Consider the following 12,939-nt stretch of genomic DNA (forward strand, 5'->3'; position numbering starts at 1 on the left):
TCATTAAAGGCTCCGTGGTTTCATCTAACTGATTAATTTTTTTTAAAGGTTTACTCAATATTTTAATTTTTAACGTTAAGCTCATATTACAGGAGTGAAGGTCAAACTGGGCAGTATCTGACCTGGAACAGTGGTCTGGAATACTTAAGGTAAAACTGAAAGCTATTTTCACACCTCTCCTGATAAACTTTACAACCACAATCCCAGTGGATAATAGGGGTCGAGGAAAGAGCATTGACGTCGCGGCCCTGTTTCCACCACTCACAAGAAGCACAAGCAGTGCAAGACGCCATTGTATACAGATGTCGAGAAGTGTGTCAGCTCTGGCTGAACAATGTCTAATCTAGTGATCTGAACTCGATAAGAAGTGGATAATATGCTATTTGCACTAATATGTGAAGAATCACTCAATTAATTGCTCTTTAATTTACAGAACCATTGTGGAATAAAGCCATTTATAATGCTCACAATTTTAATAAAAGATGGAAGCACATGGAATGTTGTTGCACGCTCTCATTCCTGTTTCTAAACAGTGTTCTACAGGGGAATTTTGCCAACAGTACTGAAAACGGTTAAGATCACCCTCATTAAACACTGGAGAACATTTGTAAAGCCTTTCTTTACACGTCAGTTGATTTAAAACAAAATTATATAAGGTGACACAATATCAGATCAAATATTACAACACCCACCTCTCTGCTTTGGTGAGATCAAGCAAGAGTCGAGCCTTCCTCGCCAGTATAAACCTAGAAATAAATAGCAGTGTTCAAATAAAACATAATAATCCAGCTCTTGATCAATGGGAGGCAACTGATATCTGGCATCTGACATCAAGATAAACGGCAGATGCAGGAATCTGATTTTTGCATCTGGGTTTGCTAAATTTCAGGAATTGGTTCCTCTTTTTCTTAGAGTTTAACAATATAAGAGTCAATTTCATTAACACAAATAATTTGACAGGGATTGACAGAATAGATACTGTTTCTATTAGCCAGAGCATCTAATTCTGGGGTGGGGATGGTGGTGGGCGAGGCGTGGCTGTCTCAGGACAAAGAAAACCAGTTAGAAGAGAGACACAAGGGACTTCTGGAATCTGGTGTTAAAAAAAAACCCAATCTGCTGGATAGCAATCAGTGAGTTGAGCAGCATCTGTGGGTGGAAAGGAATGTTTGACACATCGGGTCGAAACCCTGCATCAGGACTGAGAGTGGAGATGGCCAGCACTGAGAGGAGAGAGAGGGAGATGTGTGGCCTCTTTGTTTGTACCCCACAGATTTGCTCGATGCATTGATTTCCTCTAACAGATTTGTGAATGCTAAAGAGGGATCATGTCTTTTGTGTAAATTATGTTAAATGTTTGGGTTGTGAAATGCTCAGTGAATGCATAAATTCATGCTGAGACGTTCAGATTTATGGACACAAAATGAATCAAGGGAATAGAATAGGGGAGGAAAGTGATCAAGCATACAGTAGAATTATCCATAATTGTAAATAGTGACAGGGTCATCTCAATACTCCTTTTCCTATTTCTTATATTTTTAAAAGTTGTAGAAATGAAATGATTGAAATGATTCAATTTATTGTCATTGTCAGTGTACAGTACAGAGACAACGAAATGCATTTTTAGCATCTCCCTTGAAAGGGAGACACAGGGCGTCGCGGTGTGCCCGCGCCTGCCGCCGTAACATTCCATTACAGGCAAAGGTGGGTGAAGTGTCTTGCCCAAGGACACAACGACAGTATGCACTCCAAGCGGGATTTGAAAATGTTACCTTCCGGTGCCAGCCGAACTATTAGCCCAATGCTATCTGTAAAGGGTATGTTAATGGTTTGTATATGGCAAAGTACATTCAACAAATTTGAAACTAAATGTGGTTAAAATGTTAGGTGCAAGATATGACAATGCTTCAAAGGCTAGAATAATAAAGAATTAATTAATTTTTATGTGTTTTACAGGATTTGGAGTCCACGGTTCCCCTTGAACATTTACATATGTGGGAAAGTATCAGGATAGTAGAGATCCAGATACACTTGCTAAAACATTTTTTGACAAGCCCACACTCAACCTACCCTCACGTAATTTAATGCATATCTGTATGAAAAGGGATGTCAGAACAGACGTACTGTTCTTGTCCAGATTTAATGTCCAGTGACTTAAAATACCCTCTCACATTTTATTTTCTTTCAGCTATCTAAGCGCTCTGGAATTCCCTTCCTATAACAGGCCCTTCGGTCCAACTTGCCCAGGTCGAACAAGATGCCCCATCTATACTACTCCCACCTATCCATGTTTGGCCCTTATCCCGAAAACCTTAAACCCTTCCTATTCATGTACCTGTCCAAATGTCTTTTAAAATGTTGTTATAGTACCTGCCTCAAATACCTCTTCTGGCAGCTCTTTCCATAAATCCACCACCCTCTGTGTTAAAGAGTTCCTCTTCAGTTGATCCTATCTTTTACCTCTCACCTTAAACTTATGTCCCCAGGTTTGGGTAAAAGATCATTTATTTTCCTCATGATCTTATCCACCTCACCCTCCTGTGTTCCATGGTATAACATCCTAGCCTGCTCATCCTTTCCCTATAACTCATGCCCTCAAGTCTGGACAACATCCTTGTAAGTCCCATCTGCACTCTTACCAGTTTAATGACATCCTTCCTAGAGCAGGGTGACCAAAGCTGAACACGATACTCCAAATGCAGCCTCCCCAACATCCCGTACAAAAATATATATATTTTAGATTGATTATTAAAAATAAAAATGCATGCCATGACTTGCAATTGACAACATTTCAGGAAACCCCCTACTCATAATAAACTCCACAGCCTTGGCTACATTTGCAGTCATCTATTTATTACTCAATGACTTCTCTGCATTAGCTAGTAATCGGTATAGTTACTACATTGTTCCCATGCTTTGAGAATTTGCTGCACTAAATTCAATCCCTTTAACATAAAACGATATATTGCATTGTGCATTTCCTCAGCTCTGTGAACTATACCCCATAATTGCAGGATGTGAACCATCAGGCTTGGTGTCATCCAGTGTCATGGAAATAGGTGACTCCTCATCTTCGATCATCATGGTTCCACAGAAACCTGTCACAAAAATCATGGTTTATTGTAGGCCATTAGGAAATATTTTGTGGTAGAATACAACCACTTTAGAATGCAGGCCTGATAAATACTGCTTCCTTAGAATCACAGATTCTGTTCAGCACTGGGCTGAAGAGAACTAATGAAACAGACTGCATAAGGTTAGCACTTCAACTCCCCCTCCCATTTCCAATCCAACCTCTCTGTCTTGGGTCTCCTCCATTGCCAGAGTGAGCAACAGCGGAAATTGGAGGAACAGCACCTCATATTCCGCCTGGGGACCTTGCGTCCGGATGGCATTAACATTGAATTCTCTCAATTTTGCTAGCCCTTGCTGTCTCCTCCCCTTCCTTAACCCTCTAGCTGTCTCCTCCCACCCTCCTATCTGCCCGCCCTCGGGCTCCTCCTCCTCCCCTTTTCCTTCCTTCTCCCCCCCCACCCCCCATCAGTCTGAAGAAGGGTTTCGGCCCGAAACGTCGCCTATTTCCTTCGCTCCATAGATGCTGCTGCATCCGCTGAGTTTCTCCAGCAATTTTGTGTACCTGCATAAGGTTACGTTGTTACTGGATCATTTACTGATGCTCAGTGAAGTATTGACTTCACTCAGGGTTGAAAGGATAAACAAAGAATGTTTCCAATGCATCTATCTATTGAGACTTAAGAACAAAGAAAAACTGCAGAGGCAGAAAATGTGAAAGAAAATAATTCTGGAAAGAAATTTCCCAGTAAACTGGGAAAAGTAAAACATCAAGCATGCTTTAATTGCAGAGAACAGGGAAGGGTGGAATGAACAACATGTCTTTGATAGAATGGAGACTAATGATATAAGGCATGCAGCACTATTTGAGAGAGGGTGGCGAAGACTCTTTAATCCCCACTGAACTATATGGAGGAAATGCAAATAATAATTGAATAAAACACAAAACTTTTACATGAAATCTGAAATAATAAAAATCCTGGAAGTACTCAGAATATACAAGGGAAAATGTAAAGAGAAGCATTAATGTTACAAGTTTTCATAGAAGTGGCCAGTTCTGATAAAAACTGGTAAAGCCAGTTATCAGAAATAGTTCAATTCAGTTTTGAGTTACAAAAGATATAAAGTGCATTTCCAACATCTTTTGTCATTAACTTAAATTCAAAGAGCCCAACACAATACATGGATTCACACATGCAAGAAAATACTTTAATGTGGTAAAATACCCTCAAGCACTTAAAAGGATCAAAGTCAATCAACAATGTCGAGTCACATTAGAGGTTATTAGATCAAATAAGTTGTAGAATATTCAAAATATACATACATTAAAAACAAGGGTAATCAGGGAGGTTGGGAATTTGTGCTTTGTCAGATGATGTGAGTTTGTACTAAACAAGTACGTTGCATCTGTATTCACCAAGAAGGGCATTGAGGACAGTAAGATCAGTGTGGACAATACTGACATGCAAGGGCAGTTTGAAATCAAGGTGTTTGAGCTCCTGAAGAACATTAAGGTAGATAAACCTTTGATGATAGGATCTATCCCAGATTATTAAGTGAGGCAAGAGGGAAGAATGCAGGAGCCTTGTCAACAATCTTTGCATTCAAGCACAGGTCTCTGAGGGCTGGTGAGCAGCTAATGCTCCTTTGTTTAAGAAGGGAGGTAGGGGGAATCCAGGCAATTATAAGCCGGTGAGCCTCACGTCAGAGGTAGAGAAGCTATTGGAGAGCATCTTCAGGAGAGGATTTACTCCCATTTGAAAGCGAATACTACTGAAGGCCAGTCAGCATTGGCTTTGTACAAAGCAGGCCGTGTATTACTAACAATAGAAATGTTTTGAGTAGGTGACAAAGAAGATCAGTGAGAATAGGGCAGTGAATGTTGTTTACATGGATTTTTAATAAGGCTTTTAATAAAGTTTCCCCTTTGTAGGCTGATCCAGAAGATTAAGATACACGATTCATACAGGTTTGGCCACACGGATTCAGAACTGGCTTACTAATTGAAGAGCAGTGATGGTTTGGCAATTATATTCCTGTTCAATTTTTATTGCAAACAAAATATTGCAGAGAGCAAAACTTAAAGTTATTAATTTTTCATACACTTGATTTATGCAAAGATATAATTTAAATCAATGGGCAATGATAAATATTTTATGTGTAGGAAGGAACTGCAGATGCTGGTTTATAAAGATAAGACACAAAATGCTGGAGTAACTCAGTGGGACAGGCATCTCTGTATAGAAGGAATGGGTGATGTTTTGGGTCGAGAAGAAGAGCCTCGACCCGAAATATCATCCGTTCCTTCTATCCAGAGATAAATACTTTATACTAGTTACGTACCATATATAAAAGCCCCTATTACCTGCTGTAGTTAACCTAAAAGGCTCCATAGCATTACTTCAACAAGATTAGTGAGCTTTCTCTTGTCCAGCCACATCTTACAGTGCCCATAGCTGATTATCTGGTTAGCTATTTGTGGAAACCATAGCAGTCTATATTTCAAAAGTAATCTATTATCTGTGAATATTTGAGATTTTCCATGGACTTAACTACTAAATAATGGCTGTTTATTTTTCTAAATCAGCATTTTTTTTTCCATCTTTTTGAGGGTTTTGGACTGTGTCCATTTCTAATTAGTCTGCATCACTCGACCCATACAGACCTTTCTCCTTCCAGAATGGCTGGTTGTAGTAGACCATGCATTTAATGATGGAGCCCATCGGCACCCGCTGAATCAACTGGTTACGAAGCGGAGGCACTGGAGGACTGAAGTGGATTTGCTGGGTGAGGGCGGGAGGAATAGCACAGATGACATAATCTGCCTGAAGAAACCAGACAAAGAATTAACCAGAGAGTAATTGGTGCCATTCTGTACAAGACAAATATATCTCAAAAAATCGAAGCAATGCAGAATGAGAAGTTATAATAAAAGGTGTACCCGGAAGTGGTGTACACATGCAGGCGTGTGTCCAATTTCATCCACGACAAACATTATTTATACTCGTTCAAATTGATTTTCATTTGCATGATGCTGAAAACCTAGTCTTGAGAGATGTATGAAGGCTGCAACCTTCAACATGAACATACACGGTCAAGCCACAATGTATAAAATGGTTCTGTTGCAGAATTTACTGCACTACTACCAAAGTTATTGTAACGTGGGATTTTCCTGAACTACATTGATGATACGCTGTGTGTCGTCAGGGATGACGCAGGGTTCAACGGTGACCACATCGACACTCACAGCAGGATGAACGTGATTTATTCTATTTACAGTGGTAAAAATGCCCCTCACTGTCAGAGTGCACGTGCCATGATGCTGACGATCTGAGGCTTGACCCAGCATCTTAGTCCTGGTCTTCGAAAGAGGAGGTTTGGCGAGCTAATAGCGCTTTCTCACGGGGCGACTTGAAGCAAGAGGTAACCAGAGTTGAACATCGTGGGAACCTCGTACGATAACCGTACTGCATTCGTGGGCCACCGTGGACCACCGTGGCGCTAACGGCAGGTACTCGTGTAACTTGTTGACTCGGGAGAAAATTCAAGCAAGCTTGAATTTCTCCAAGAGTGACTTGTACACTTGTGGTTGAACATTGAAACATTATATGGACGTAGTGGCCAGTGCGATATCCGTTATAACTCTTGCGTTTACCGTGGGAACTCCTGCGAACGGTGAACCCGGAAGCTGGACAGAGGGGGCAGAAGGCGAGTAAAAAAGGTGGTCCAGTTATCCCTCGAACGTTGAGAATTATTTATGTAGTCTTTAACCGTTTGAGTTTTAGTTTATTTTAGTTGTTGGCCACTCACCATTTGGTGTGACATCTAGAGTCCTTTATAAATGTCTGTATGGTAATGTGTGTTTTTTCCTCTTGGGCATTACTTTGTTTCTGTTGGAGGCTCCACATTTTATTATAGCCTGAAGTGTGATAAAGCTTTTAACTCAGCAGTTTGATTGTCAGTGCTTGTTTACCTCATTGTTAAATAAATATATATTTTTACTATCAGATTGATGTCTGCAATTCTTCATTAACACATACTACAAGATGAATGTCTCTAATGTTATAATCCCTCTCATGCTGAAACACAAAATAGTTAAAGGGAGGTGATATAATCACATTTTCATTCTTTTTCATTTTTGAGTGTTCAGGACCCTCAATTGCTGAGCTATTTAAACGTTTGAAAGTTTCACCTCTCAGTAGATAATAAAATAAGACAATCATCACCGTCAATGTGAGACAAAGTCTTTATTCCTATTTGACAATATAAAAAGACGACTTCTTGCACATATTGAGAGACGGTGCATCACACCAAACAACATTTGTCTAAAAAAGGGCTTCGCAAACATGAAAATCAACAAATGAGGCACGCTAGATTTTTTAAAACAGATTCTATTCATTAACCTCCGCAACAAGCCTAAACTCAGGCAATAAAAGGGACAATGCAATGTGCTAAATGGCAGGTTTTGCGGACAATCATCTTATAGGAAGCACTTTTCAAAGGACAACACTTAAAAGTGAAACAAAGAGAAATAAGCAGGATTACAACGGGACATTATTATCAGCTTATTTTCTATGCATGTCTGCTAACATGCAGTAGTGTTCCTGTGGTCGGCTACCCATCAATAGAGCTGTCCTGCCATGGCACACTCCCCAATTGTGAATTGCAGTAAGCGCAGAGATGGCCTCTTTGCTCTTTCCCACTGTATGTGCCCGAGTTACCTTTGAAACGCTGCAGTGGGACCATTTCCGCCTCGGTTGCGCCACTTCCCCATGTACCTAGTGTTATTCCCCCTGTGTCACTGTCCACTAGGTCACTGTCCTGGATGGCTGTTGCTGATCCTGCAGCTGCACCTCTCATTCGGATCAGGTTGTGCAGAACACATGCTGCATATACTATAGTCTCCACATTCTTGGGCTTCTGCTCCATTGTCTTGAGCAAGCATCTAAATCTGTTTGCCAAGATGCCAAAAGAATTTAAATCTCACCCTTCTGCCTTCACGCAAGTGTCCTCGATTCACATAGATTAGATTAGATTAGATAGCCTTTATTGTCATTCAGACCGAAGTCTGAACGAAATTGCAGCAGTCATACATATAATACAATAAAAACAACAATAAACACATATTAACATCCACCACAGTGAGTCCACCCAGCATCTCCTCACTGTGATGGAGGCAAAAGTCTTAGGTCTGCAGTCTCTTCCCTCCTCTTCTCCCTCTGCACTGAGGCGATACCCCCCGGGCGATGTTATAAATCAGTCCCGCGGCTCAAACACCGCGGCCCGGGGTGGTCGAAGCTGCCGCCCACCAGTCCTGCAGACGGAGCCGCTGGCCCACGGCCGAACCCCGGACTCAGGCCACCACCACCAGAACACTGTCCCAGCCACCCTCACGTGAGTACTGCACCGTCTTCAGCCTCGGGCTGGGCCGCCCCGACATGGGCGCTGAACCTCCCCCCGGACCGGGCTGCCCCGACTTGGGCGCCGGAACTCCACCGGACCGGGCCGGGCTGCCCCGACTTGGGCGCCGAACCTCCCTCGGGCTGCGAGCGCCGCACCTCCCCGAGCTCGGCCGCTCCGACGGGAGCCTCGTTCCACCCTCGGGCTGGCCGCCCTCACGGGAGCGTCCCAACCTCTTCCAGCCCTGAGCCGGACCACCATCACGGGAGCGAGCTCAGGGCGAGTCCTGATGGGCTCTGCCTCCGGAGCCTCGAGGTCGTCAGCTCCATTAGGCCTCAGCGCAGACGGAGGCAGAGAAGGGGAATACGACAAAAAGGTCGCATTCCCCCGCAGGGAGAGACTGCAAACCCCGTTTCAACCCCACCCCCCCCCCCCCCCCCCCCAAAAACACAAGCTAAAGACCAAAAACTAGACTAACCAAAACAAAATAAACAACACAAAAAACACAAAACAAACGGGACTGCCGGTGAGCCGCTGCAGCCAGAGCCGCGCCGCCACTCCATATAGAGGGCTGCTGCATACAGCGCGTCAATGAAAAACACCACCATCCTGTACTCGAAACTACTTAGTACAGGCATGTCTCCAAATGAGCCAATTCAACCAAGGGAGGATATTTATAGTGTGTGAAAAAAAAAGTTACATCATTTGTGCCACGTGATGATTTAACAACACTTCACAGTACACAATGTTCATTCAATATTTAACGGGAAAGTTCGGGAGACGGATAAGTCACTCGCACAAATAACAGAAATGCCGATTACCCGTGGGAACTCTTTATCTACCCCCCGTTATATAGTGTGATATCGTGCTAGACCATGACCACTTCACTCTGGTTACATCTTGCGTCAAGTCGCCCCGTGAGAAAGTGACATAAGGCTTCTTCCTGCAGTTCACACTTGTCTCAAGAGATGGTGCTGACAGTCTAGGTTTCTTAATGGCAGCTCAGCTTTGGGCTTGAAGAGGCAACTCTGGATTATCCTGGTGGCCAGCCTTTGTCCCTGTGTGTGTGTAGGGGTGCAGTCCCTCACGGTCTGTGGGCAGGAAGAGGTTCTGACACCTCAGGGTTGCTGTGACCTCAGCTTTAGCCTCAGTAGAGGCATTGGCTGTTTGAGCATCTTCCCGGCAGTGCAGTCTTGAGCACAAGGTGGCGTTGGTGGTCTTAGATTTGTCCCAGTGGATCAGTCTTCCTCGAACCTGTGACAGGGAAACACAGGGGGTGCTCCACTTTGCTTCCCTTCCCTCTTTCTTACTTCTTTCCTCTTTGCTGTTTGTTCCCTTGTCCTCTCCCTTCTCCCAGTCTGTCTCTCTGGCTAGAGTTTTATAGGGAGTAGGCTGACAAGGTTTAAGTGGCCAGTCAATATCAGTTAATGGACTCAGCTAAACCAATGCTGCCGAGCCTGTCCTGGCCTGCCAGCCCTTTACAGGGATCAGGGCGGCATCCAAGGGGGAGGATAATGTCACAGCTGATAGACCAGAACTTTACCGTCACCAGCAGCCTACAACTAATGTAACTTCTCGCGTTGCTTCACAAGTAGACAGATGTCAACTGGAGACAGAGAAGTTGGTTTGGGGAGATTTGTGAAGGAACCGAGATCTGAAAAGACAGGCTTTGGGGGGAAATTATAGAGTGGATACATCGTTACCAATGATAAAGCAAAGCGATGATAGACTAGAGTAAGAGAATTTGGAGGAAAATGTAAATTGGTTGAACCTAAAATCAACAAGAAATGTAGTAATAATAATGGCTTAAATTCAAGCAGTGGGTTGGAGTGCAAGTGTGGGCCTAAAATGCCTGAAGTGATGGGCATGGAGGATAAGTGTGGGACAGGAAATGAGCACCTGAGTTTTTGATGCTGGATCTCACACTGGGGATTGGAGAGTGGTGATGAATGGGATGTCAGAATGTTGAGTGTTAGAGCAGTAGATCTAGAGTGACTAGTTTGTGCATATGACTTTTGGCGTGGAGAGCCAAGTTAAGGAGAACAATGTTGTGGAGATGGAATGAAGGAAAGTGATGGAGGAAGTACGACATCTAAAACACAACATAGTTGCAAAACTACATGCTGAAATACGATTTGGTTTTAAAGAGTTTGAATACACAAATCGTAATTTTAATGCAGTACCTTTCATTAGTAAGTTGAGCGTGGAAACGATATTATTTTGTAGCATAACCAGAGGGTACTGGGGTTGCTACCTACAATTGTTGTTGTGCAGTCTAGAATACTCACATACCTTGTACCTCTCTCCATGCAGCGTCTCCACGTCAACAGTACCCTCCGCTTGTTTAACTCCCACCACCGGTCTGTTCAATCTCACACTGTCCTTCATTCTTTCAGCCAGACGCTCACTTATTTGTCCTGAGCCGCCAATAAATTTCCTTTCCTGAGAAAAGAAGCATTAACATCAATATGTCGCATCTTCAAAGAAAAACCAGTGGAGGAAACAGCATTTAAAATATCTTTATAAAATTTCAAAATGTTCTAGGAAAAGGTTTTTTTGGAAACAAGGGAAAGTGTGGCTGGGGAATGCATTGTTAGAGTAAGTGATTGAAGGATTAATCAGATGAGCATTTAGTAATAATTTCGATAAAGAGGATAGAGAATCTAATCCCATCCAAATTTTCAGAATGATTTATTTTGTTCAGTATGGACTGATTTGTCCAAAAGGTCCATAATTCTCTGTAATTGTTCATAAAAAGAGATCTGAATATTATGATACTCCAGCACCGTGTCTTTGTGTGTAAATTAGCACCTGCAGATTTTTGTTTCTATATTGTGATACTCAGTTGCATGCAGAGGTGAGCGTGGGTTGAACCTGCTGGTGTAAAATGGGTGACAGCTATTCAACAGTTCAATTCACAAGTTCCTGATTTATATTTCCATTGGCTTCAAAGTCATGAGCCACCTCTCACTGTGTCAGTGCCTTTCAAACTGTCAACAATTTACAATCTATTTCCTGATTGCATTATAGCAACAAGGATTTTGTTCCAGGTGGTCCTGAAATTTTGCAACACAAACGCAATCTTTCTTTTATTGTCAAGTCCAGAAATTCCTGCTGATAATATAGATAGACAAAAACCTTAATATTTTTATTTGACATTATTGTGACTTTTTAAAATCAGGATAAAACTTATTTAAATATGAATGTTACGCATAACAACATCACCACCAGTTAATGCAGTTAAAGACCCGAAGCAGAGCTATAAGGATATATTTTTATTCTATCTTGGAAAATAACTTCTGGCTTTAGCTTAAGTTTTCATAAGTGCAATTGCAAAAGCAATTCAAGTATTTTTCCTGAGTTGAAGGTATTAGTGCAAAGTTAATTTAATGATATTAATCTGACAGAATTCCTGAACCATATTAACTATCTCACTTGTCAGTAGAAATTGTAAGTATGTGAATATTAGGCTCTCAAACCTGGCCTCCATTAGTGGTAGAAAATATTCGTCTCGTCCCTCCACATTGTTTCACATACCACAGAAACCAAAGTGCAGATACTTCATGAGGCTCTGAAGTGACATTCACATTGACAAAGAGTGTGGCAAATTCCCTCGCCGTTCTGCAATTAAACATACACGGTCAATATTTAAAAGTATTTAATGATCTCCATTCTATGATCACCTTAAAAGAGCCTAAACAATTTAAAAAGGGATTTTGAACCACTACTTCCTGAGAGAAGTTTATTATCATAATAGGCACCCACCTAGGTACTGGCATTTTCATCCAAATGAAAGGCTCGCTTCCAGTTTGTTGATGGAACAGCGTGAAATGCCAAGAGAAAATAGACGGGTGTCTTTCTCCTTCCTCTCTGGGGAACGATTGGCATTCTAACCTGGGAATATTTGCAATTTGACTTATTTTGAGGAAAGTCTAATTTGGATGAAACCTATGCCTATCCAGTTGAACCTGATTTGAAAACTGATATCCTTGGTATTGATAGGTACAGAGCTCATCAATAAGATCCATCTATTCAAGGTGCAAGGTTTCTGAAGTAGGCTGTTGCATTTGCTCTCATGGTGGCAAGACCGAGCTCATGTTCGTAAACAGCAGAACATTGCTGTTGTGGGAAAGATTTTCTTTACAGAATATTACCTTCTGTTGAGAATACCATCACAAACAGAAATGAGCGGTCAGTAGCAGCCCACCTGGTCCAGCAAAGTTTGTCAATTAACTGTTTCATGGTCATGTTATCCCACTCTTCTCCACGTTGAGTGTTCCATGGTGCATCTGCAGGAATCTACAAATATCAAATTAACAATTCTGATCAATTCATGATAATGAAAAAGGCTGGCAACATGGGATTGAGTTAGAATACTGCCTCCCCCCCCCCCATTTCAAATACTTATTTAGAAATTCTATACAGATGGAAAATAAACAAAGTCTCCTTACGATGGTAATTTATCAA

At 42.0% G+C, this 12,939-nt stretch overlaps 1 protein-coding gene across 1 annotated transcript in view; it reads right to left on the reverse strand.

Moving 5' to 3' along the window:
* LOC129702194 (amine oxidase [flavin-containing]-like) overlaps positions 1–12,939 on the reverse strand; it is a 43,252-nt gene that overhangs the window by 16,745 nt on the left and 13,568 nt on the right. Inside the window, exons 5-10 of the mRNA XM_055643834.1 lie at positions 12,680–12,771; positions 11,952–12,093; positions 10,765–10,914; positions 5,738–5,897; positions 3,002–3,098; positions 693–746 (exon numbers count right to left, since the gene is read on the reverse strand). Coding sequence (XP_055499809.1) covers positions 693–746; positions 3,002–3,098; positions 5,738–5,897; positions 10,765–10,914; positions 11,952–12,093; positions 12,680–12,771 — 695 coding nt within the window. The remainder of the gene's footprint in view (positions 1–692; positions 747–3,001; positions 3,099–5,737; positions 5,898–10,764; positions 10,915–11,951; positions 12,094–12,679; positions 12,772–12,939) is intronic.

The sequence above is a fragment of the Leucoraja erinacea genome, chromosome 12, assembly GCF_028641065.1.
Source record: "Leucoraja erinacea ecotype New England chromosome 12, Leri_hhj_1, whole genome shotgun sequence".
Classification (NCBI taxonomy): domain Eukaryota; kingdom Metazoa; phylum Chordata; class Chondrichthyes; order Rajiformes; family Rajidae; genus Leucoraja; species Leucoraja erinaceus.